This window comes from Zootoca vivipara, chromosome 8 (genome assembly GCF_963506605.1).
Source record: "Zootoca vivipara chromosome 8, rZooViv1.1, whole genome shotgun sequence".
Classification (NCBI taxonomy): domain Eukaryota; kingdom Metazoa; phylum Chordata; class Lepidosauria; order Squamata; family Lacertidae; genus Zootoca; species Zootoca vivipara.
Genome location: NC_083283.1, coordinates 3233033 through 3259783, shown reverse-complemented (window position 1 = coordinate 3259783; position 26751 = coordinate 3233033). Strand labels below are relative to the sequence as shown.

Here is a 26751-nt window from a genome sequence, read left to right as displayed (position 1 = left end):
CATTGACTATGCAAAAGCCTTTGACTGTGTCGACCACAGCAAACTATGGCAAGTTCTTAAAGAAATGGGAGTGCCTGATCACCTCATCTGTCTCCTGAGAAATCTCTATGTGGGACAAGAAGCTACAGTTAGAACTGGATATGGAACAACTGATTGGTTCAAAATTGGGAAAGGAGTACGACAAGGTTGTATATTGTCTCCCTGCTTATTTAACTTATATGCAGAATTCATCATGCGAAAGGCTGGACTAGATGAATCCCAAGCCGGAATTAAGATTGCTGGAAGAAATATCAACAACCTCAGATATGCAGATGACACAACCTTGATGGCAGAAAGCGAGGAGGAATTAAAGAACCTTTTAATGAGGGTGAAAGAGGAGAGCGCAAAATATGGTCTGAAGCTCAACATCAAAAAAACCAAGATCATGGCCACTGGTCCCATCACCTCCTGGCAAATAGAAGGGGAAGAAATGGAGGCAGTGAGAGATTTTACTTTCTTGGGCTCCTTGATCACTGCAGATGGTGACAGCAGTCACGAAATTAAAAGACGCCTGCTTCTTGGGAGAAAAGCAATGACAAACCTAGACAGCATCTTAAAAAGCAGAGACATCACCTTGATGGCTGGCTGCAGAAAGCAGTGCTACCACATCTGCGGAACTCCCTGCTCAAGGAGACCTGGCAGCTGTCGCTTGGCTTTTTAGGAAGCTTCAAGATGTTATTGCTCCACCGGGGTTTGCAGATAATATTTGAGATTATATAGCCCTGGCTGCCAGCATCTTAAAAAGCAGAGACATCACCTTGTCTACAAAGGTCCGTATAGTTAAAGCTATGGTTTTCCCAGTAGTGATGTATGGAAGTGAGAGCTGGACCATAAAGAAGGCTGATCGCCGAAGAATTGATGCTTTTGAATTATGGTGCTGGAGGAGACTCTTGAGAGTCCCATGGACTGCAAGAAGATCAAACCTATCCATTCTTAAGGAAATCAGCCCTGAGTGCTCCCTGGAAGGACAGATCGTGAAGCTGAGGCTCCAATACTTTGGCCACCTCATGAGAAGAGAAGAATCCTTGGAAAAGACCCTGATGTTGGGAAAGATTGAGGGCACTAGGAGAAGGGGACGACAGAGGACAAGATGGTTGGACAGTGTTCTCGAAGCTACGAACATGAGTTTGACCAAACTGCGGGAGGCAGTGGAAGACAGGAGTGCCTGGCGTGCTCTGGTCCATGGGGTCACGAAGAGTCGGACACGACTAAACGACTAAACAACAACAACAACAGGGTGATGGCATCTTGTAGACACTGCAAAAAACTTGCATGCATTAGGAGCACAATAAGGACCTGTCTGAATTATTTGTTTGTTTATTAAATTTGTATACCACCACCCTTCATCCACAACACAAAATCACAATATAAAAAACACAAAATACGTAATAGAAATAAGAACAAAACAAACACAAACCTTTACTCTCCCCCAAGCAGACTTCCTTGCTTCTTCCAGCCGCAAAACTCCTGGGAACTGTAGTTTGCCCACAACTGGGCTACAATTCCCAGCAACCTTAGCAAACTACAGTTCCCATGATTCTGGGGGGGGGGAAGCCATGTGTTTTAAATGAACAGTGTAGCTATGGCCACTGTCTTTTGTTATTTGCTACAACTATCTTTCTCTTAAAAACACAGGACTTCCTTTTCTACAGGCAGAACCCAAACCCTGGGGGGGGGGGCTCTTTCTTTGCAGGCCAGACGCTTCTTGCTCTGCATGTTTCAACCGGCTTTGAACATGTGTTAATTTACATAAAATTACAGTACATCATTTTATTTGTATGCTGCCTTTAGATAGTTAAAACTACTGTATGGCCAAGGCGACTTTCAACATGAAAAAATACATACAGTAATTACAAATCTAACAATAATAGTCAAACAGCACACAAAAGTACACAACCAAATTGTAGCAATTTCCACATTGAGTCATAATAAGATATAAAAATAGAGATGTGGGGAAAAAACCCAACCCCCCCAGTAACAGCAAGTGGGTCTCTTATAAATAAGTGGGTCTCTTATAAACAGCTTTAATCTGGATGTACTGTACCAATATTACTAGTACAAGCAACAATAAGCAAACCCAGCTCCCATGTGGCGTTTATGTCTTTTTAATGGTTGTGACTGCCAATTTGCCAGGCAGAAATTCAACAGGTGCAAAGACACCTGGCTGGGCACTACCTGTTGAACTACCGCCTCTTTAACTCCCCTGGTTTTTGCACTTTCCAACGAGCGCCCCCGGGCACGATGTTGCAAGCAGCTCGCGTCCCGCGCCCAATCCAGACTTGATCCTAGGCAGTAGGCACGTCTTATTGGGAAGCGCGCTCCGTTGAGGTCTACTCTGGAGCAACTAAGCATGCGGCTGCGGTTGATGCTCAAGAGAGGAGCTTTCAGTAGCCACAACTGTTGCATAAAGACAGGAGCGGGGAAGCACAGCAGGGGATACGGCTCTTGATAGTTTTAGCCTCAATCTGGTATGGATTAAGTTTTGCAAGAGGTCATTGCATTCTGGGTTAAATTAGCAAGGGATTATTTACATTTTTTTTTAAAAAAAAACCCTCTCCAATTCTGTATTTGAAAGCTTCACGCGCGTAAAATTGCAAGAGATTATTTGCATTTAAAAAGATCTCTCGAGTGTATAGGATTTAAAAGCTCCACGCGTGTAAATTTACAAGCGATTGTTTGCAATTCCGGAATTTAAAACTCTCCACGCATATAAATTCGCAAGAGATTATTTGAAGAAGAAAGTTTTGAGGGCTCTTCATTCTCGCGTTTAAAAATCTCATTCGACTAGATTTGCAAGAGAGAGAGAGAGAGAGAGAGAGAGAGGGAGGGAGGGAGATAAACACACACACACACACACACACACACACACACACATATATATTTAAAAATAATTTTTAAAACTCTTCAATCTGCGATTAAAAAATTCCCTTGTGTAAATTTGCAAGACGTTATTTACATTTTTTTTTAAAGAACTCTTCAGTTTGGGATTTGAAAACTTCGCTTGTGAGCTAGGGTCGCGCAGGACACCCCGAATGACCCCCGCCTTCGCCCCGCAGAAGATGTAGAGAAGTTTTTGCAAAACTCTTTTTTTCCCTCCCCCGCGGGGCGCCGCCTCCCTCCGTGACGTCACCCGCGTTCTAATTCCCACGGTTGCTACGGGCGACCGCCTCGCTCGGCTCCTCCCCGCCTTTCCCTTCAATCATTCAGCAAAGGGGGGGGGGGAGAGAGAGAGAAAAGTTGAGTGGTGGGCGGTGCCGGAAGGGAATCCCCGCCCACTTTTCCCGGACTCCCACTTCCTAGTGGCTAAGCGCGCTGCCCTTCCAGGACCCGGCGCTTCCCTATTGGCCGGGGGATCCTCCCTTTCTCTCCGCCGCTGGTCTGAGTTGCAAAGCCTGAATGTGATTATTGTCTTTGGGGATCCCAAAGTGGCGGCGGCGGCGGCGGCAGGAGCAGCAGACTCGTCCTCCCCTCTGCTTATTTTTATTTTTCCCAGAACAGCAAAGAGGTTTGGGGGGCTAAGGAAAGGGGGACCAGGGACATCTCCCCACCAGGTTCTCAGGGGGAGCATCTGGGTGCAAGAGGGAGGGAAGGGTAGATAGTGGCACCACCCAAAAAAACACACCCCCCAGCCTCCTTTTAAGAGATTTGGACCCCCCCCAGGTAGAGATCCGGAAGCAGGTTTTTTGGAGACTCCCAGGCTATACAGGTGGGGGCTCAAAGGGGTGTGTCCTAGGGCACAGGGTGGGGTTGCAAGACTAGAGAAGACACCCCCTTTCAGACAGGCGTTGAGGAGCCATGCAGGATCCCGCAGGTAAATTTTGCATAGAAAGCAGCTCAAGGTAGATCTCCCCCCCCCCCCGCGTAGAGTCTGAGAAAGAATCTGGATCCGACAGGTGGGCACTCCTGAAAAGGCAAGCAGGTGCTTAGAAGCACCTGAACGGAGCTGCCGTGTGTCTCTCCCAGCGAGGAGCCCTCAGGATCCCACCCTGGGAAGCTAAGGCGCTGCGGGGAGATGCCCAAGCGGTCCAGGGCTGCAGAAGACCTCACAGCATCCTGAGCCGGCGAGCTTTGTATGTGCCTTCGGTCAGGGCCACAGTCACAACCCAGAGCCCTGGCACTCCTGTGGCTGCCCAACAGATGCCCACCAGCCGGCCGTTATGATCCCAGAAGAAGAGAGCCCCTCCGGAGGGGAAGCGGATGCCGACGGAGGGCTCCCCCTCCTGCTGCTACCCTGCGACGGGGGCAGCGTGCGGAAGGTGAGTCGCGGTGCCAGGCTGCGGTGAGGGGAAGGGTGTGACGGGCTGGCATTGCCACTGACCTGCCTGGGAGTGGGTGGCAGAGCCGGGTATTCTCATTTCCAACTTGTATTGGGTACCTTTGATTATCTGATGTGCCGTTCAAGATCCACCATCGCTTCTCACATAATGTTGCTGGTGCTTCCTATGAAATTCCAGGGCTTTGCACAAATGAGGTCCTTCTCTATGCGCCTTTGCTGAGGGAGGTGTGGAACGTGGGAACGGGGCCTTTTCGGTGGTGGCTCCCTGCTTCTGGAATGCTCTCCCTAGGGAGGCATGCCTGGCGTCGTCCCTGGCTACTTTTAGGCACCAGTCAAAAGCATTTCTTTTCAGCCTCTTGGCCTTTAACTGGAAGAGTTTTAGATATTGCGGCCTCTTTTAGTAGGTGGGATTTAGCAGACCTCCTTCTATGTTTCCGAATGTTTTTACGGTATCTTCTGTTCAGTTTTAGTTTCATATTGATTTTAATTTTTGTGTCATATCGTAAGTTGAGTTTGCTTTTTGGTTAGATATGCGATTAATAATAATGCTAAATCCGTTTAAAAATTGTACCTGGGATAGAATAATAATAATTTTATTATTTATATGCTGCCCATCTGACTGGGTTGCCCCAGCCACTCTGGGCGGCTCCCACCAAAAAACATTAAAAACACAGGGTCATGTCAACCATTAAAAACTTCCCTGAACAGGGCTTCCTTCAGATGTCTTCTAAAAGTCAAATAGTTGTTTAACACAGACCTTGCTCAATGCGTTTTGCAACCTACTTTACGTTGGATAAAGCACAGGATGCGAGGAGATGGCTTGGAGAGAAGTGGGACCGGGAGCCAGGAGGTTCAAGTCCCCAGGAGGTGAAAGAAGGGGGGAGTGAGCTCTGCAAAATCCACTTTGCAGAAATGAAGATGTGACCGAAGCCCACCTGTACGGGAAAGGTACAGCTCCGTGGCAATGGCTCTGCTAAGCATTCAGACTCTCCCAGGTCCGCTCCCTGGCATCGCAGCCAGATCTGGGACTGCCACCTGCCTGTAACCCTACTCAGCTGCCCATCAGTGTAGACAACACTGAATTCAATGAACCCAGGGTTTGACTTGCTCGTAGGCAGCTTCTCCTGCTTCAAGCCAGCTCCAGCTCCAAATTAGTCATGCTTTAAAGTGAAACCCACAGTTCTTCTCCTTCTCTCTCTCTTTCTGTCTCTCTGCCGCCCTCTGATCCCTCTCCAACCGGCTTAGGCTAATGTTTTGTGCTAGAGTTTCTTTCCTCAGGCTGGGTGACGGCTGTGTTTTTGGCAGCAATTCGTGTCTGTTAATAAACGAGCCCCGGCCAAAAAAAAGAGCGAGGTGAGCATGGCTGTGGCCGGGCTATCCGAGAGGAAGTTTCTGGTTTGGCGAAGCAAATGCCTTCAAAACTGCAGCACGGGAGGCCCGTGTGGGCTGAAGCCTGGTGGGAAAGGCCACGGAGGCTGTCCTCTTCTCTCATTCCACGGTTCCACTTGTAAACACATTGCTTAATGCTTGGCTTCCAAACAGCTTTTGGAAATTCCGAGGGTGCCTATTTTGCTTTCTCCGTCTGGTTTTTGGCATGCATACTTCTTCTTACATTTGCTGACATACATGCATGGGAAAAATCACTTTCTGTGGCCACGTTTGCAAGACCGCTGCGTCAGATTCGTTTCTGAGGCCTGTATTCTCTCTTTCCTGGCTTCTGCCACCTTCCTTTCCCTGTAGTGATGCTTTCCTCCTCTTCCCTGTCCGGCTGTACCTCTCTGCAAACTCTTTGTTAGCATGTTGGGGGTGCATTGCGCAAGACGCAGAGGCAAGCCTGTGTTTGGTGCGCTTGGACAGGGAGCTGCAGTCATCCCTGGTTCCACGATGATCGTACACAAGCATGCTTGCCTCATTTTTAGCGGTTCACTTAAGCCAGGCTTTCCCAAAAGGTGGTTTTGGACTACAGTTCCCATCATTCCTGACCACTGCTCCTGCTAGTTAGGGATGATGGGAGCTGTAGTCCAAAGACAGCTGGAAACCGTGAGTTGAGTCATCTTAAAGCAGGTTTTTGAATTGTGTGAGGCGTTTTTAGCAGCACGATCCTGCGCAGCAAGATTACAGAGGGGTAATAATTAGGAACACCGGAAGCTGCCTCTTTTCCAAGTCAAACCATTGGTCCATCTTGCGCAGGGTTGCCCGCACCGACTGGCAGGTTTTCATCGGAATCTCAATTTTCTAGCATTTCTGGAGAACTGCTTCCAATCCACAGTACAGCCGTACACCAAAAGTCGAACGGAATCTGTTCCGGAAGTCTGTTTGACTTCCAAAACGTTTGGAAACCAAGGCGTGGCTTCCGATCGGCTCCAGGAAGCTCCTGCAGCCAATCGGAAGCCGCAAAAGCCCTGTCGGACGTTCGGGTTCCAAAGAACGTTTGCAAACCGGAACACTCCCGGCTTTGCAACACCCGAGAGCCAAAACGTTCAACTCACAAGGCGTTCGACTTCTAAGGTATGACTGACTATATTGTGCTAGATGGACCCCAAAAAAAAGTCAGCTTCCATTATTCCTGTATCAACTACATGTGTGTTTACTGTTTATATTGCCAACTTTCTTAACAGCAGGTGGACAAAATTTAAAGGAAATGCTCCAAACTGGAATAACTTTTTAGTATATGTAACATGCCTCTGGTGGGATTTTGGGTGTGTTCCAAATTCAGAGTTTCTCCAGCTACTGGCAATTATGAAAACACAAGTAACTTAAGACAATTTTCAGAGCTAACATTTCTCTAAGTCACCAACCTGTTGGTTTAGTGGCGGCGGCTGATGTTGTCTCCCAACTGGTTTACGTTAGATTTTTTTTTATCTTTTTTTTAAAACTTGTTCGCTGTTGACTCAAGCAGAAATGAAAAGGAGAAAAGCACACACAAGTTCACGCAGCCCTCGGCAACCCATCCGGGTGCTTTAATATTTCCTGTCTTAGCAGCAAACGGTGTCGGTTGAATCCACGAACCTGCCTGGACTTGCAAGGCTCTTGGGCCCTTTTCATTTAAAAAACCCACAGAGGGCTCGTGGGGAATCAGATTATTCACTTGTGCGTTTTGTTTTCCGGTTGATATCGGGCGCAGTTGCTGTTTCGGAGAATAATAATGCAAGGGAGAAAGGGGAGTAGGAGAAAGAGCAGGTCGCAAAGACCCATTGAACTGACAGGGGAGAGAGAGGCAAGAGATTATTGTGGGTGGCTGCATTACTATGATTGGGGACGAGGACTGATAGGATACGTCAAAGGTAAAGGGACCCCTGACCATTAGGTCCAGTCGTGACCGACTCTGGGGTTGCGGCGCTTATCTCGCTCTATTGGCCGAGGGAGCCGGTGTACAGCTTCTGGGTCATGTGGCCAGCATGACAAAGCCGCTTCTGGCGAACCAGAGCAACACACGGAAACGCTGTTTACCTTCCCGCCGGAGTGGTACCTATTTATCTACTTGCACTTTGATGTGCTTTCAAACTGCTAGGTGGGCAGGACCTGGGACTGAGCAACAGGAGCTCACCCCGTCGCAGGGATTCAAACCGCCAACCTTCTGATTGGCAAGCCCTAGGCTCTGTGATTTAACCCACAGTGCCACCTGCGTCCCAGGATTCCTCAAAGGCTTTGCAACTGCCACACACATGCTGAGATCACGCATGCAGGCTTGCACTGTTTTGACTCGCCTTCCCATGAGATCTGCATCTAGGCAGTCATTGAATTGGAATCTAGTGCCCAAGGAGCATCAGGTGTTTGATGAAAGGGCAGAGGGGGGTTTCCTGTCCTTAAGTCAGTTTGATTTACTGAATTATATCCCGTCTTTTTCTCCAAGGAGCTCCTGGCTCGAATAACCCTATGAGGTAGGTTAGCCTGCGAGGCAGCGAGTGACCCGAGGCCACCCAGTGAGTTTCATGACTGACTGTGGGATTTGAAGCCTGGTCCCCCCAGGTCCTATTCTGACACTCTTAGCTGCTGTGCCATACCGGCTGTCAGTATTGTGGGGTTTGAAGAAAATTCAGGGAAAGTACCCAGGCTTAGTGAAGTATGAATCCCGAAGCCTTTTCCTGTGCTAGGTGGAAAAAAAATCAATAGAATCATAGAACTGCAGAGTTGAAAGGGACCCCCAAGGGTAATCTAATCCACCCCCAGCCCCCCGCATTGCAGGAAATGATGCCTTTCGAAACAAATCATTGAACTCTCTCGAAGGAGTTGAAGATTCACAAGTCGACTGCGTCTTGCATAACAGAAAAGCTGTTGTCGTCTGTCCTCGTTTCGTTTTGCGCGTGCGAATCTAAAGCCGAACCCCGTTGTTGCAGACTGGGCGGTCGGATATTAAAAAGTCTGAAGACCCCTCGGTTCGAAAGAAACAACTTACCTGGCTTTTAGAAGACATCTGAAGGCTGCCCTGTGTTGGGAACTTTCTAATCTTTGACCTTTTAGTATGTGCTGTGAGCTGCTCAGAGTGGCAGGGGAAACCCAGCCAGATGGACGGGGGTTAAATAATAAAAACATTATTATTATTATTATTATTATTTGCATTGTGCGTGCAAATATAGGGAAAGCTTCCAGTCCTTCAGAGAGAGAGAGAGATCTATTAGAGGGCATTTCTCATTTCAAAAGCTGCAGTGGGAGATAGGATCCTTGCATGCTGCACATATACCGAGGCTTCGAAAGCAGCGGTGGCTGGAGGAGCAGCCGGCCAGATTGCATGCATTGTGGTTCAGATAGGGTTGCTATGGAGACTCCAACAAGTGGAGTGGGGAACTTGCAATAGGGCCCATTACCGTTATCTCCCTGGCTGGATAACACTGTTTTGTCACCGAGGCCTTAATACATCTGTTTCCTCTGCACGATCTCCCAGGCTTGGCTCTATGCCTGCCACAAGCTAGCTCTTGTTTTTGCAGGTTGGGAACAGACACAGACTGTGCTTCTCCTCTCATCGGTCCATTTGCGAGCTCTGTGGTTTTTTTTAATTTTTATTATTTTAATAAACACAAAATTACAATATATAAACAAAGATAAATAATACATAACAGAATCAGTACATCATTTACATTTCTGTTACTATTTACTATATACATTCTATTGTTCTGCCGAACGTAACTTCCTCCTTTTTCGTTATCGGTTTTCTAAGTTATCATCATATATATCACGCTTTCTTCATTTTTATCTCTATCATCACCTTAATTATATTACCATATTTTAAATACGTCTGCATTGTGTATCTGTTGTAGGTTTTATGTCAATCCTGTTAGTGTCTTCATAGTCTTACAGTAACTCCTTTAGGTATTCCACAAACTTTTTGGAACTTCTGGTCCTTTTGTTCCCTTATCCTTCCTGTCATTCTAGCTAACTCCGAATACTCCATCATTTTGACCCTCCACTCCTCAATTGTTGGTATTTCTGTCGATTTCCACCTTTGAGCTAACACCATTCTGGCTGCAGTGGTGGCATACATGAATAGTTTTTGATCTTCCTTTTTTAAATTTCATTTCCCATCAATCCCAATAAGAAACTTTCTGGTTTTTTGGGAAATGTATATTTTAACATCTTTTTTTAACTCATTGTAGATTGATTCCCAAAATCTTTTTACTTTTTACTTTTGTGAGCTCTGAGCTGTGGTTCATTTAGCCTGGGGATCAGGAACCTGTGGCAGTCCAGAAATCGTAGGGTCGGAAGGGGGACCCTCAGAGTTCATCTAGTCCAACCCCTTTGCAATGCAGGAATCTCATCCGGGGGCCACCCAACCTCTGCTTAAAAACTTCCATTGAAAGAAAGCCCACAATATCCCAAGGGAAGCCCGTTCCCCCGTCGAATGGCTCTTTTGCTGTCAAAAAGTTGTTCCTAATGTTTAGTTGGAGTCTCCTTTCTTGTGAATTGAAGCCACAGGTTCAGGTCCTACCCTGGAGAGCAGCAGAAAACAGGCTTGCTCCGTCCTCCATGTGACACTTCTTCTGTGGGGTGTTAGGTATTGGGGAAATAACCTTGCTTGCGCTTGAACAAGCACCTAGTCCTCTCCTGCACCCGTTGACCGAAATGTGTGGCAAACACAGTGACTTACACATTAAGCCTTTGGCAAGAAGAAGAAGAAGAAGAAGAAGGTTGCGAGTTCGAGCACTGCTTCTTCTGCCAGTGGGAGCCAGTGGTTAGGGTTGCCACACACCTGCAATTTCCCGGACATTGCCAGGATCTGGTCATCGGAAACAGTGTCCGGGTGGAAATCGCAAAAACGTCTGGGGGAAATCTCGGCAACCCATGTCAGAATGTAGATATTGGCGAATTAAAAAATAGCTCAAAAATGTCTTCTTCTTTTTGAAATATGGCAGCCCTATGGGACACTCACTGCTGCTACTGGATTTCTCATGAAGAAGCAAGGAACATCTCATTGGTAGAGCTCCTGCTTTGAACCCTTGCCACTTAGTGCCCCCCTAAGTAATCCCCCCCAGGGGTGCTTTAACCACACAGGAGAAGGCAGTAGGCACCATGTTAGCACCATACTAATCAGGTGCTCCAGGAAAGCTTGCTGCAGCCAGGGCTTGTTGTTGTTTAGTCGTTTAGTCATGTCCGACTCTTCGTGATCCCATGGACCATAGCACGCCAGGCACTCCTGTCTTCCACTGCCTCCCGCAGTTTGGTCAAACTCATGTTCGTAGCTTCGAGAACACTGTCCAACCATCTCGTCCTCTGTCGTCCCCTTCTCCTTGTGCCCTCAATCTTTCCCAACATCAGGGTCCTTTCCAGGGAGTCTTCTCTTCTCATGAGGTGGCCAAAGTATTGGAGCCTCAGCTTCATGATCTGTCCCTCCAGTGAGCACTCAGGGCTGATTTCCTTAAGAATGGATAGGTTTGATCTTCTTGCAGTCCATGGGACTCTCAAGAGTCTCCTCCAGCATCATAATTCAAAAGCATCAATTCTTCGGCGATCAGCCTTCTTTATGGTCCAGCTCTCACTTCCATACATCACTACTGGGAAAACCATAGCTTTAACTATACAGACCTTTGTAGGCAAGGTGATGTCTCTGCTTTTTAAGATGCTGGCAGCCAGGGCTATATAATCTCAAATATTGTCTGTAAACCCCGGTGGAGCAATAACATCTTGAAGCTTCCTAAAAAGCCAAGCGACAACTGCCAGGTCTCCTTGAGCAGGGAGTTCCGCAGATGTGGTAGCATTGCTTTCTGCAGCCAGTCGTCAGACTAATTTCATAATGGTCTTAATTGGCTGGTTTTGCTTTTCTTCTTCTTTGAAAAGGTCTGAGAGAATTTCACCTTAATGGCCAGATCCTGTTTTAGTCTGCAAAAAAAACAACCCACAAAAATCTGGGTACAATGAAGTGCATTGTGACCTATTTTAGAAACTGCAATCAAGAGAGAGGGCTAAAAAGTGAAAGGATATCAGCCTGAACTGCTTGCAGAGTTCTAAATAGCAATTGCGCTTATCTCTAGGATAAGGTTACCATATATTTTTTTCAATGAATCTGGGGACACTTTTCAACTTCAATGGCTTTTGTATGGGGGCTGATTTGTAAATCATAGAATCATAGAATCATAGAGTTGGAAGAGACCACAAGGGCCATCCAGTCCAACCCCCTGCCAAGCAGGAAACACCATCAAAGCCTTTTTGACATATGGCTGTCAAGCCTCTGCTTAAAGACCTCCAAAGAAGGAGACTCCACCAAATCTGGGGACTGTCCCCAGGAAACAGGGACGTCTAGTAACCTTGCTCTAGAATTCTGGCCTTTGCTAGCTAGGTTTCCTTCTCCAATGAGCAGATGTCCCATTTCTCCACCACCCCAACCCCAAAGTGGGAGAACCTACTCTTACAAAGTCCTTGACAGACATCGCTTATTGGTGTCTCATGCGGGTCACATTTTAAAAGATTGTGGGGTAAAATCTGCTGCTTTATCTGCATTGCAAGCGGGGTTGGACTAGGTGACCCCGTGGGGAGAGGTCTTCTGATGCCATGGCGTTCTTCTGTTCCTAACTGTTAGCAAGCAGCCTAAGAATAATCCTGGCTCTATAGGCGATCCTCACACCCGACCTGGTGCCTTCCAGATGTTATGGACTACAACTCCCATCATCCTTAACCGTTGGATATGGGAGCTGTAGTCCGGAGGCAGCGTTCGAGACTCAGATGTATGAGCTAGGAGCCGAACGGCTCCTTAAACCAAGGCTACAGGCGCCAAACGGAAGGTCTAGTTGCAATTTTTGGGCAAGACGGCTCTAAAGTCTTATTTTTCAAAAGATGGACTGACTGTGATTGATTCTCAGTGAAACATCAGGCTACTTCAGAGGACAACCTTGAGCACAGAGAACTTAAAGAAGAGAAGTCACTTGATCCAGGGGCAGTCCGCATATCTATTGGCCAATTCCAACCTCTTTTTCTTAAGACTGACTGCTGCTGCTCAGGCTGCACAGAAAAAGCATTTTGGTTCCAGAAATTCATTCCAATTGTGCTGATAAAATATAACGGATAGGATTCTACAGGACGGGGTATTAGTGTGTGAAAACAGCCCAGGTCCAAATATTCCCCAGGTGGTGGAGACGTCAGGTGCCATCCTGGCCCCCAGGCATCTTCCCTTGGTCACAAGCGGCCAGAAGCCAGGTGTAAAAGGAATTTTGAAAGATGTGATCCATGAGGACCAAGCGGGCTTTCTTCCTGGTCAACAGATGAAAGATAATGTGAGAAATATATTAAATGTAATAGAATATCTAGAGACCAGGAATGATGAGCAAGCAGCATTAATGTTTATTGACGCAGAGAAGGCCTTTGATAATATTTCATGGAATTTTATAAAAAGGAATTTGAAGTTAATGGACATGGGACAATGGGAGCAAATAAAGTCATAGAATCATAGAATCATAGAGTTGGAAGAGACCACAAGGGCCATCCAGTCCAACCCCCTGCCAAGCAGGAAACACCATCAAAGCATTCTTGACAGATGCCTGTCAAGCCTCTGCTTAAAGACCTCCAAAGAAGGAGACTCCACCACACTCCTTGGTAGCAAAGTCCACTGCCGAACAGCTCTTACTGTCAGGAAGTTCTTCCTAATGTTTAGGTGGAATCTTCTTTCTTGTAGTTTGAATCCATTGCTCCGTGTCCGCTTCTCTGGAGCAGGAAAAAACAACCTTTCTCCCTCCTCTATATGACATCCTTTTATATACAGGTAGGTAGCCGTGTTGGTCTGGATCGAAGTAAAATAATAAAAAAATAAAAATAAAAAAAATAAAGGTGCTACTGAAGGAATTTTTTTATTATCCTTTTATATATTTGAACATGGCTATCATATCACCACTTAACCGTCTCTTCTCCAGGCTAAACATATCCAGCTCCCTAAGCCGTTCCTCATAAGGCATCGTTTCCAGGCCTTTGACCATTTTGGTTGCCCTCTTCTGGGCACGTTCCAGCTTGTCAGTATCCTTCTTGAACTGTGGTGCCCAGAACTGGACACAGTACTCCAGGTGAGGTCTGACCAGAGCAGAATACAGTCGTACTATTACTTCCCTTGATCTAGACGCTATACTCTTATTGATGCAGCCCAGAATTGCATTGGCTTTTTTAGCTGCTGCATCACACTGCTGTCTCATGTCAAGTTTGTGGTCTACCAAGACTCCTAGATCCTTTTCACATGTACTGCTCTCAAGCCAGGTGTCACCCATCCTGTGTTTGTGCCTTTCATTTTTTTTTGCCCAAGTGTAGTACTTTACATTTCTCCTTGTTAAAATTAATCTTGTTTGCTTTGGCCCAGTTGTCTAATCTGTTAAGGTCATTTTGAAGTGTGATCCTGTCCTCTGGGGTATTAGCCACCCCTCCCAATTTAAGGGCTAAGTAGCATAGCATTTAAAAGAAGTCCGTTGAGGTCCTGAATTGAGGAGTGCGATTGCATGATGTTTGCATGGGACCAGGAGCCAGACTGTCCCGAGGCATGTGCTCATGTCGTTTCCTGAGAACCTTCCATTGGTCAGAGGTCCAAAGTCCACGAGTGGAAACTGAACTCCGCTTCGGGGCGCCTGGAATAAAACAGCTGTCGCCACTTTTTGTGCAGAACCGTTTTCCTATTTTGCCGCTCTGTCATCGTCCTGCCGCAAGGCTGGGCTCTCCGATTTCGTGCCGGACAATAGCTCGCCCTTAGCTTGCCCGCTCCTTTGCAGCAGTTCTAGATTTTGCCCCCTTCTCTCCTTGCACAGAGCCTGCCAGATACAATAATACTGTTTGGTGGCGTGTTTCATTGGGGCTTGGAGAAGTCTTGCTGCTCCTTTATAGTTCTCCTTCCTAATCCTCCTCTCTCAGAGGCAATAAATTTCGCTGCTCAGTGCCGCTCATGTAACTTAATGACCCACCCAGGCCTCGTAAATTTCCAGGGGTTGGTTTTGTTGTGTGTGTGAAGCGTTTTCCAGCAGTCACAGGAACAAAAGAAAATAAAAGATATGTACGCGCTCATTTAGAAAGGCAGCAGCACACAAACTGAGTGGCTGTTCCAGGCTATTCCAAAGTCCTAAAAGACCTACATTGGCTCCCAGTATGTTTCTGAGCCCGATTCAAAGTGTTGGTGCTGACCTTTAAAGCTCTGAACAGCCTCGGCCCAGTAGACCTGAAGGAGCGTCTCCACCCCCATCGCTCAGCCCAGACACTGAGGTCCAAGGCCGCGGGTCTTCTGCTGCTTCCCACGTTGACAGGGAACCAGGCAGAGGGCCTTATCGGTGGTGGCACCGTCCCTTCAGATGTCAAGGAAATAAACAACTACTGTATCTGACTTTTAGAAGCCATCTGAAGGCAGCCCTGTATTGGGAAGTTTTTAATGTTTGATGTTTTATGGTGTTTTTATATGCGTTGAAAGCTGCCCAGAGTGACTGGCGCAGGGTATAAATAACAAAATCATGGTTATTGTTGTTATTATTTATTATCCATTAAGTGCTTTATATCGACATCCTGGGCATCAGTGAACTAAAATGGAAGGGAATGGGTGAATTCAGTTCGGGTGACTATCATATCTACTACTGTGGGCAAGAATCCTGTAGAAGAAATGGAGTGGCCCTCATAGTCAACAAAAGAGTGGCAAAAGCTGTAATGGGATGCAATCTCAAAAATGACAGAATGATCTCGATACGAATCCAAGGCAGACCTTTTAACATCACAGTAATCCAAGTTTATGCACCAACTACCGGTGCTGAAGAAAGTGAAATTGACCAATTCTATGAAGACCTACAACACCTTCTAGAAATGACACCAAAGAAGGATGTTCTTCTCATTACAGGGGATTGGAATGCTAAAGTAGGGAATCAAGAGATAAAAGGAACAACTGGCAAGTTTGGCCTTGGAGTTCAAAATGAAGCAGGGCAAAGGCTAATAGAGTTCTGTCAAGAGAACAAGCTGGTCATCACAAACACTCTCTTCCAACAACACAAGAGACGACTCTACACATGGATATCACCAAATGGGCAGCATCGAAATCAGATTGATTATATTCTCTGCAGCCAAAGATGGAGAAGCTCTATACAATCAGCAAAAACAAGACCTGGAGCTGACTGTAACTCAGATCATCAGCTTCTTATAGCAAAATTCCAGCTTAAACTGAAGAAAGTAGGAAAAACCACTGGGCCAGTAAGATACAATCTGAATCAAATCCCTTATGAATACACAGTGGAAGTGAGGAACAGGTTTAAGGATTTAGATTTGGTGGACAGAGTGCCTGAAGAACTATGGATGGAGGCTCGTAACATTATACAGGAGGCAGCAACGAAAACCATACCAAGGAAAAGGAAATGCAAGAAGGCAAAATGGCTGTCCAACGAGGCCTTACGAATAGCGGAGGAGAGGAGGCAAGCAAAATGCAAGGGAGATAGGGAAAGATACAGGAAACTGAATGCAGATTTCCAAAAAACAGCAAGGAGAGATAAGAGGGTCTTCTTAAATGAGCAATGCAAAGAAATAGAGGAAAACAATAGAATGGGGAAAACCAGAGATCTGTTCAAGAAAATTGGAGATATGAAAGGAACATTTCGTACAAAGATTACCATAATCAAGGACAAAAGTGGTAAGGACCTAACAGAAGCAGAAGACATCAAGAAGAGGTGGCAAGAATACACAGAGGAATTATACCAGAAAGATATGGAGGTCTCGTACACCCCAGGTAGTGTGTTTGCTGACCTTGAGCCAGACATCTTGGAGAGTGAAGTCAAATGGGCCTTAGAAAGCACTGCTAATAACAAAGCCAGTGGAAGTGATGATATTCCAGCTGAACTATTTAAAATTTTAAAAGATGATGCTGTTAAGGTGCTACACCCAATATGCCAGCAAGTTTGGAAAACTCAGCAATGGCCAGAGGATTGGAGAAGATCAGTCTACATCCCAATTCCAAAGAAGGGCAGTGCCAAAGAATGCTCCAACTACCGCACAATTGCGCTCATTTCACACGCTAGCAAGGTTATGCTTAAAATTCTACAAGGCAGGCTTAGGCAGTATGTGGACCGAGAAGTCCCAGAAGTGCAAGCTGGATTTCGAAAGGGCAGAGGAACCAGAGACCAAATAGCAAACATGCGCTGGATTATGGAGAAAGCTAGAGAGTTCCAGAAAAACGTCTACTTCTGCTTCATTGACTATGCAAAAGCCTTTGACTGTGTCGACCACAGCAAACTATGGCAAGTTCTTAAAGAAATGGGAGTGCCTGATCACCTCATCTGTCTCCTGAGAAATCTCTATGTGGGACAAGAAGCTACAGTTAGAACTGGATATGGAACAACTGATTGGTTCAAAATTGGGAAAGGAGTACGACAAGGTTGTATATTGTCTCCCTGCTTATTTAACTTATATGCAGAATTCATCATGCGAAAGGCTGGACTAGATGAATCCCAAGCAGGAATTAAGATTGCCGGAAGAAATATCAACAACCTCAGATATGCAGATGACACAACCTTGATGGCAGAAAGTGAGGAGGAATTAAAGAACCTTTTAATGAGGGTGAAAGAGGAGAGCGCAAAATATGGTCTGAAGCTCAACATCAAAAAAACCAAGATCATGGCCACTGGTCCCATCACCTCCTGGCAAATAGAAGGGGAAGAAATGGAGGCAGTGAGAGATTTTACTTTCTTGGGCTCCTTGATCACTGCAGATGGTGACAGCAGTCACGAAATTAAAAGACGCCTGCTTCTTGGGAGAAAAGCAATGACAAACCTAGACAGCATCTTAAAAAGCAGAGACATCACCTTGCCGACAAAGGTCCGTATAGTTAAAGCTATGGTTTTCCCAGTAGTGATGTATGGAAGTGAGAGCTGGACCATAAAGAAGGCTGATCGCCGAAGAATTGATGCTTTTGAATTATGGTGCTGGAGGAGACTCTTGAGAGTCCCATGGACTGCTAGAAGATCAAACCTATCCATTCTTAAGGAAATCAGCCCTGAGTGCTCCCTGGAAGGACAGATCGTGAAGCTGAGGCTCCAATACTTTGGCCACCTCATGAGAAGAGAAGAATCCTTGGAAAAGACCCTGATGTTGGGAAAGATTGAGGGCACTAGGAGAAGGGGACGACAGAGGACAAGATGGTTGGACAGTGTTCTCGAAGCTACGAACATGAGTTTGACCAAACTACGGGAGGCAGTGCAAGACAGGAGTGCCTGGCGTGCTATGGTCCATGGGGTCACGAAGAGTCGGACACGACTAAACGACTAAACAACAACAACAAGTGCTTTAAAAGATCAAAGTTAATCCATCTTCTATTCACCCCATATTTTACAATTCACACCAAACAGGAGTCGGTCCGGGACTAAAAGTTGCTTCTTTCAAGAGTAACTTGAGTCTTTCTGCGTTAAGCTTCTTTACCTATTTTATATATATTTACATGTGAAACCTCCTGGTCTCTGGGATGTCTCACTGTGTTTTTATATTGTTGGAAGCAGCCCAGAGCAGCTGGGGCGACCCAGTCGGATGGGTGGGGTATTATTATTCTTATTATTAGTCCCAAAACAGGACCCAACTCTCTCCTCCTGTGGTTTCCAGACGCATTGATTGCTGCCTCTCAGCTGTGGAGGCAGAGCAGAGCTATCCTGGCCAGTAGCCATCAATAGCCCTCTCTTCCTCTGTGAATTTGCTCAATCCTCTTTTAAAGCTACTCCTGGCTCTGTGGCAGTGAGTTCCACAGTTTGCCTTAGGCATCTGGTTGGCCACTGGGAGCCCAGGATGCTGGACTAGCCGGGCTTGACCCAGTATCCAGGCTCCAAAGCAGGGTTCCCCAAACTAAGGCCCGCGGGCCGGATGCGGCCCACGAGGCTCATTTATGCGGCCCCCGGCAACCCCCGCTGCCGCCACCCGCTCTCACCGGCACAGCACGGCTGCCCACTTCCAGGTCACCGGAGCATCGGAAATAGCATGCACGCATGCGCATGCGTCATTTCCGGCGCACTCCCAGGCCGGAGGAGGCCCACACGCATGCGCACAAGCTATTTCCAGTGTTCCGACAACCTGGAAGTGCGCTGGAAACCGCCTGTGTGCATGCTCATGGGCCCGTGCTCCCGCACGCTCCAGCCCACAGCGTGATCGGCACTGGTGGCACCGGCCCTCGGCGAGGTAAGTTTGGGGACCCCTTCTCCAAAGGAATTCAATTCCCCACCCTCTTGTTGCAGAGCTGCTAAACAATCTGAGCCATTTATTTTTTTTATGGGAGGGGGGACAAGTTTGTTCCTGGCCCAAAAGGAACCCCGACACCCTTCGGCTGTGTTGCAAAGGCTGCCGCTGACCCTTTGTGCTCTTGCAAGGAAAGTGGGGCCTCGTCTGCCTAGCACGTCGCTGGGTCTCTGACTCACCGCCCCTGCTCAAAGGTCCTTTTCTTTGCTCCTCTGGGAATCCCGAGGGCTATGTGTCGTCCTTTACCGGAATCGTGCATCAGTACAAAAAGATCCCCCCCCTTCTGACGTGGGCAGAGCTTTTGTTGCACATTGCCACAAGCCTTGGAGAAACTGAATCGCCTCTTTTTTTGTGGGGGCGCTTAAAAGCAAGCCCACGTCTCTTCTTTGCCTCCCCCCCTTCCTTTCCCAATATGTGCAAATTCCAGAGCCTTTATTTGGAAGACCAGCCCCCTGGATTCAGTGGGAATCGGCTCCCTGGCTGGCGAACCTTGCACAGAATTGCAACCTTATGCTCAAGATAGTCATTTTACTTACCCATTTTTGAAAGTTGCACAAGACAGAGGAGCTTTGGGGACTCCCAATTTATTTTCTGCCCATTTTCACCTCTGGTCAGATTCTCCAGGTTATAGAAATGTTAAATTACTCACAACCCGAATCTCTGAGCAGCGAGAAACTCGGGGCACTTAGCCAGGATATATAGGGAAGTTTCTTTGAATATATGGTTTTAATTTCACATCTGAGCACAGGATGGGGGAGCTCAAAGTATCAGCACCTGTATCAGGAAGTTTTAAATGTCTGACGTTTGCTGTGTTTTTAGTTTGTTGAAGAGGCTCAGAGAGGTTGGGGCAACCCAGTCAGATGGGCACAATATAAATAATTTGTTGTTGTTGTTACATTGCTTCGCCTTAGACTTTCCAGGAGAGCCCCAAACACAGAGCAAGTCTCTCTCTATGTCTCCATCTCCACCGGAAAGTTATTTGGTCTGCTTTGGCTTCATTTCACACTTCATTTATTTATTCATTTGCATTCATCAGACGCCCATGGACAATAGTTTTCTGGGCAATGTAGAAAGCCCCAGAAAGATTAAAGATCACACTTAACATTAGGACAAATTAATAAGCAGCCAGCAAGAGGACTATAAAAGCAAAACAAATTCATTTTAAAATAGAGTCAAAAAATGAGAACGCTGAAGCAATGGTCTGTGAAATTGCAGTGATTGTGCAGGGGGACCATGGATTCAAAGAAGGAAAGGATCAATAGGACGTCAAGTTCACCCCCATGCCCCAAATGGGGCACCACTGTCTCTATCCCCACATATCCATTCCTGCCCCTTATTTATTGCATTTTTATCCTACCTTTTGTTCCAAGGAGCTCAAAGTGGAACCCACAGTTTTCCTGCTCCGAATTTTATCCTTTACAACAGCCTTGTGAGGTAGGTTAGGCTGAGAGGCAGGGGCCGGCCGTTCCAAGGTCGCTCAGCAAGCTTTGTGGCTGAGTGGGGAATTCGAACCCTGCTCTCTCTCCCAGGTCCTAGCCCAGCACTCTAACCCAGTGTTTCCCAAACTTGGGTCTCCAGCTATCTTCGGACTACAATTCCCATCATTCCATGGCCACTGGCCCTGCTAGCTAGGGACGATGGGAGTTGTAGCCCCAAAACAGCTGAAGACCCACCTTTGGGAAACCCTGCTCTGACCACTGCGCCACCACTGTCTCCTCCTGCCTGGAGACGCCAGGAATGGAAGGCGCTAAGCAATGTTTCTCCTCCACCTTCTGCAACAGGGCTGCGATCCGTTGGTGCAGACGCAGCGCAGCAAATTGCAGCACCGCCGGGCGCGAATCAACCAGCAGATCAACAAGGAGATGAGGATGCGGGCAGGGGCAGAGAACCTCTTCAGGTTGGTTGTGCTTCCGGTTGTTTTTCCTTTTCCATCGTCGGGTGTATCTGCAAGATGATGAGGGCTAGAAACTTAACTCTTTGAACTGCCCTGAGACCTAAAGATGAAAGGTGGTATGCAAATTTAATAAATAATAATTAAAGGGGGGGCGTGGGCTTCCGAAGGACTCGCTGCACCTTTTGCTGCGATGCAGAAAGTCGCAACTTGTCAACAACAAATTGTCACTGTTTTTTGTGTTGAATATATGCTATATGGTCATTTATGGACCTAATAGGCATCCAAAGCCTTTTGCCCATGTTGCCCTGCAACCAGTCCATGCAGAATGGAGGCACCCTATATATCGAAAGGAGCAAACCAGTCATATTTTAGGGAGCAGGCTAGCAGGCGGGGCCCATGACTTACATCATAGGAGCCTACGCAACACAAAACACTGTTGCTGTATGCTTTTATTTTATTTGTTTTTTTCTCTTATATTTTGAAAATGTACATCCAGGGCTTCTTTTCCTTTCAATTTTTGGGGGGCCCCAAAAAGAGAGTGGGTTCGTAAGCTATAGCTTGTTTAGCTTATACGTAAATCCAGCGCTGGTCTTGCCCCAAGCAAGGCAGGGAGCTTAAAAGCTCTTTCCATGCTAGGTTTGCCTGGGATACTTGGTGTGGAAAAGGCATTTAAGCTCTCCACCTTGCACATGAGCTCTGGGATTGCTGAGCGTGCAGAGCAGTTCCAGGGGTTTGGGGGGGTACATGTTTTCGTTCCTGCATAGAACCCTTTAAACCAAACCCCTGCTTTGAGATAGTACTTCCTGAAACTTCCTGACTGGTGACTTTCCTTTAGGGGTGAAAGGCCGCCCAGAAAAAAACCGTTTGATAAATGCATCCGTTAAACATTGCAAGCTGCAACTGCAACCAAGCGTTGCAGCGCGGGTTGCTTCCTGTTCAGAGTTCTAGCCAGCCAGTCACACACACACCCTAACCCTTCCAGGACGTTCTGATCCGTGCCCAGAAAGTTCAGCCCAGATTCTGTGTTTGGAAGGCCAAACTAGCATCGTGTGAGCTGTCACAGGGTTAGGATGTGATTCACAGAGCACAGAGGTGACTCAGCACCTTCCCAGACTGGTTCTGGCCTCCACAGCAGCCTTTGGAGAGGTCAGGGGTTGACAGGTGAGCCGGGGCAGGGGAGGGAAGATTGCAACAGCTGCAGAAGTGCAAGTCAGGTAACAGACGGGGAAGAAACTCGGTGTAGTTGTCACTTAAAAGCAAACTTAACTTTCAGATTCCAAGACACAGCCATCCTCTGAAACCCACACTTCTTTGAATTTTGCAATTCTGCTATCCAGACGAGTAATGCAACATTTGTTTACTGGGACAAAATGTGCAGAAAAGGGCATTGATTAAAATCACTGAAGAAGTTGCATTTCTGATACTGTTTACCTTTGAATTCTAGTAGATTATTGAATATTGATTTATTTTATATAAGTTGTTTATTTTAAAGTAATATTTATTAATTTATTTATTTATTCATAAATACATGCATACCCTTCCCATCTGGCTGGGTTTCCCCAGTCATTCTGGACAGCTCCCAACAGAATATTAAAAACACGATAATAATTATTGTGACTTTTTCTTATAGGATCTGATTGTTACTATTAATGTATGATGTTTTATTATTATTATGTGTGTTGGAAGCCGCCCAAAGGGGCTGGGGCAACCCATCCAGATGGGCGGGGTATAAATAAAATACTATTATTTTTAGGAGTTGGCTTACAAAAACGTGTCTGCTATGCAAGACTGCGTGACAATGTGTTTATTCGGAATATTTCACCCTGAATTGCTGATGGGTGTTTATGAAGAACTTCCATCACAGATTCTGTTTGGGGCAGCAGTTCATCGTGTAAGTTTTTTTGTGCCTGTGTTCAAATCAGGCGTCCCCAAACTTCGGCCCTCCAGATGTTTTGGACTACACTTCCCATCATCCCTGACCACTGGCCCTGTTAGCTAGGGATCATGGGAGTTGTAGCCAAAACATCTGGAGGGCCACAGTTTGGGGACACCTGGTTTAAATGGAGAATCAGTGGTTAGAAGGAGCAGTTTTAGGGGGTGTTGGAAAACATGCTTTTATATTGACAGGTCCCCTAGGAACATGTATTTTTTAAAATATAAAATAAATAAAATGAGAGGCTTTTGCCTTTCCTAGCTTTGGCTTCCTCAAGGCAACATAAAACTTGCTGGGTTAGCAGGACCTTGTCTTGCAAGGCAAGCTCAGCAGCGGAGGAGGCCGGCCTGCCACCCAAGGGGCAAATCGCTTGCACGCTCCCTCCTTTTCTCAAGCAAGCAATCGAAAGCCGAAGCAGATTGCCTGGAGTGTGGGAGTCTGGGGTGCTTAACCCTGCCGCCCTGCTAGATTTGGAAGAATGCACGGGAGGCTCTGCGTCAGCTTCAGGAAATAATTGAGGAGCACACCGGGAGCAAAACACCGGATGTCCTGGGAGCTGAAAGGCATCTTCTGGGTCGCTGACCCCAACCTCCTCCAGAGCTGCGGCAGGGACCCTCCCCAAGGCCCTCTGCATCAGGGAGTGATGAAATAGGCCTCTGTTGTTGTTTTTTTGCAGTGTTGGAGATGCAGTGCCTTGGAAATAACAGTTTCCAGGAATCACAAGGGGAGGGAATGCCGGGCCACAGAGACGGTCCTTTGGCCTGATCCAAAAGGACTTTGTTGCTCTGTCTTTAGGGGCCCAGGCTAGCTGAGACCTGCGTGAATGCCTGGGGAAGTGTAATGGGCAAAAGACCGTGTGTACTCTGTGCTCCCCCCCCCCGGTTAGATTACTGCAACACGCTCTACGTGGGGCTGCCCTTGGAGACGACTCAGAAAATGGAGTTGCTCCAAAATGCAGCAGGCAGATTACTGGCTGGGGTTCCCTTCTAGTAGACCTTGTGTAACCCCTGTTTTAAAACAGCCGCGCTGGTCGCCGGTTTGCTTCCGGGCCCAATTCAAAGTGCTCACATTGGTGTTTGAAGCCTTAAATGACTCGGGTCCCAAATATCCTTACAGATCCTCTTGGGTGCCGAGATTGGCAGAGGGGGGCCCCCTCTTGGGAGCTCCACCGCCCTCAGAGACACGGGTGGTGGCATCTCAGAGAGACGGGGCCTTCTCGGTGGTGGCCCCTAAGCTATGGAACTCCCCTGAGAGGTGCACCTGGCACCTTCGTTGCGCAGCTTCTGGTGAATGCTGAGGCTGCACCTCTTTACCCTGGCCTTTGACTCCAGAGGTTCACGTTTTTAGGACACCTTATTTTTAGGGCTAAAAAGGTAAAGGGACCCCTGACTATTAGGTCCAGTCGTGACCGACTCTGGGGTTGCGCGCTCATCTCGCATTATTGGCCGAGGGAGCCGGCGTATAGCTTCCAGGTCATGTGGCCAGCATGACAAAGCCGCTTCTGGCAAACCAGAGCAGCAGATGGAAATGCCGTTTACGTTCCCACTGTAGCGGTTTCTATATATCTACTTGCACTTTGACGTGCTTTCGAACTGCTAGGTTGGCAGGAGCTGGGACCAAGCAACGGGAGCTCACCCCGTCACAGGGATTCGAACTGCCGACCTTCTGATCAGCAAGCCCTAGGCTCAGTGGTTTAACCCACAGCGCCACCTGGGTCCCTCATTTTTAGGGCTACAAGTTGCTTTAAGCTGTTTTTAATGCTGTAACCCCTATTGGGACCTTAAGGTGGAAAGCTGCCTCATACTGAATCAGACCATTGGTCCATCTAGCTCAATATTGTCTACACTGACTGGCAGCAGCTCTGCAAAGTTAGCAGAAAGGTGTGAAAGAAGTGAAATGAATAAGGTGACGTTTTCTCCCTCCTCCCTCCTTATTAGGGCCACCAATAACCACAAAGTAAAGGAAACGGTTGCCTTGGAACTCAGTTACGTCAACTCCAACCTGCAGCTTCTGAAGGAGGAATTGGAGGAGCTGAACAGCTGCATGGATGTCTACCAGAATGACAGGTAAGGGGGGTGGCAGGTGGCAGCGGTTGCCCCCCAAATTTGGGACCAGAGCTCATTTCCCCTCTCGGTCCAGAAGTGTGGAAGGGGACAACCATATATGCATCACCTTGAGCTCCTTGGAGAAAAATGTGGAATAAACTGTAATAAATAAAGGAGACCACGCAGGAAGCTATTTCTTGTATGCAAACCTGGAGGTTCCGGCAGCATTTTCCCCTTAGTCCCTTGCCATTTGCAAAGCTGGTTTTGCTTTTTTTTAAAAAAAAAAATCATTGCTGGCTTTATTACTCTTATTAAAAGAAGCTAGTCCTTTGCAGGGGGTTTAAAGCAACTTAATTGCTTTGAAAGAATCTCTGCCCCAACTTTATCATCTTAAGGCCTGATCCTTTGTGCCTCTGCAAAGCCCTCCTTCTTCATTTTTAGGCTTTGCAGAAAGGGATGAGCGTCCCTGATGCTGAGTCAAACATTTCAGACTTGAATTATACTCCCTCTTTGGTTTATCGCCCAGCACTTCCTCTCCTGCCTCTTCAGTCTGAGGTCTCTAAGATCTGCAAGAGGAGCTCTCTGTTTTTCACCCTGTAAGAGGGAAATGTTTGCTATGTATTCTCAACCTGCTAGGCCTAGTCTCCTTATTCATTCAATCATTCAATAAATCTGTATTCCATTATGCAGCAGCAATAAATAGAAATGGTACTCTAACAAGCCACTGAACAATTCCAGTATACAGGTGAAACTCGGAAAATTAGAATATCACCGAAAAGTGCATTTACCGGCATTTCAGAAATGCAACTTTTTATTTTTTTTATTTTTCTTTTAATTTTTACAAACACTTTCTTTTGAAAATTCCACAGTAATAAAACAAATAGTTACAATAATACAAAAATAAACATCGCTATTACATTGCATTAATTCCATTCCATTTATAATTGACCCGCCTAACGACAAATAATTACAATTACAACAAATGAAGGCTTGACATATCTTGCTTTGCATGTCATGCATCTATCTCATATATTGGTTTCACCTTTTAAGTTGTGTTACTGAAATAAATGCACTTTTCGACGATATTCTAATTTTCTGTTTCACCTGTAAAACTTTAGCTGACGCCAAGGTGTAAATAATTCCATTTACTGTGGCGTTGTGGAAGGGACCCCGAGGGTCATCTAGCCCAACCCCCCTCCTCCATATGGCATCCCTCCTCCCTGACAGATGGCCACCCAACCTCCCGAAAGGAGGAGAGTCCACAACCTCCCGAAAGAGACCGTTCCACGGTCAAACAGCTCTTACTGTCAGAAAGTTTCCCCCCGAATGTTTAGTCGGAATCAGCTTTCTTGTAACTTGAAGCCATGGGTTCGAGTCCTACCCATCAAGCCCATTTCCCAGCTGTGTCTGGAAAAATCCGGGCGTATGGCAGCCCTAGTTCTTATGTAATTTGACCTAAAACTGTTGAAAGATTTCCATAAGGTTTTTTTAAAAAACAAAATTGCAAAATGCAGCGCAGAAATGAGGGGAACTTTACATTAGGCATTTCAGGTCAAGATTTGCCGAAAGAGAAGAAGAAACGTTTTATGTATGCTACAACCGCGGCTATGATACACCTAGCCCAAAGATGGAAAAGCATCAAAATACCAACCAAAGAAGAATGGCAAGAAAAATGGATGGCATATGCTGAAATGGCAAAGTTAACAGAAAGGCTTGGAGACAAAGACAATAGAGACTTTATAAAAGATTGGGAACCATTTATGTTGTATTTACAGAAACCATGTAAAGAAATGGACACTAGCAGGGTTTGAGAAAACACTTACAGCTAACAAAAAAACCACATAGAAATTATAAAGATGATATTAAAATGGTAAGTATAGCAATATTTAACATAAAGAACTTAAGATTAAGATGCAAATCAAGCAGGAGA

The 26751-nt window shown here is 46.5% G+C and overlaps 1 protein-coding gene across 1 annotated transcript in view; it reads left to right on the top strand.

The window, feature by feature from the left end:
- Nucleotides 1-3465: 3465 nt before the first annotated feature.
- The window catches only part of RHPN1 (rhophilin Rho GTPase binding protein 1), a 48517-nt gene continuing 25231 nt past the window's right edge, over nt 3466-26751 (top strand). The window contains exons 1-3 of the mRNA XM_035125643.2: nt 3466-4295; nt 20731-20846; nt 24714-24842. Coding sequence (XP_034981534.1) covers nt 4197-4295; nt 20731-20846; nt 24714-24842 — 344 coding nt within the window. The 5' untranslated portion in view covers nt 3466-4196. The remainder of the gene's footprint in view (nt 4296-20730; nt 20847-24713; nt 24843-26751) is intronic.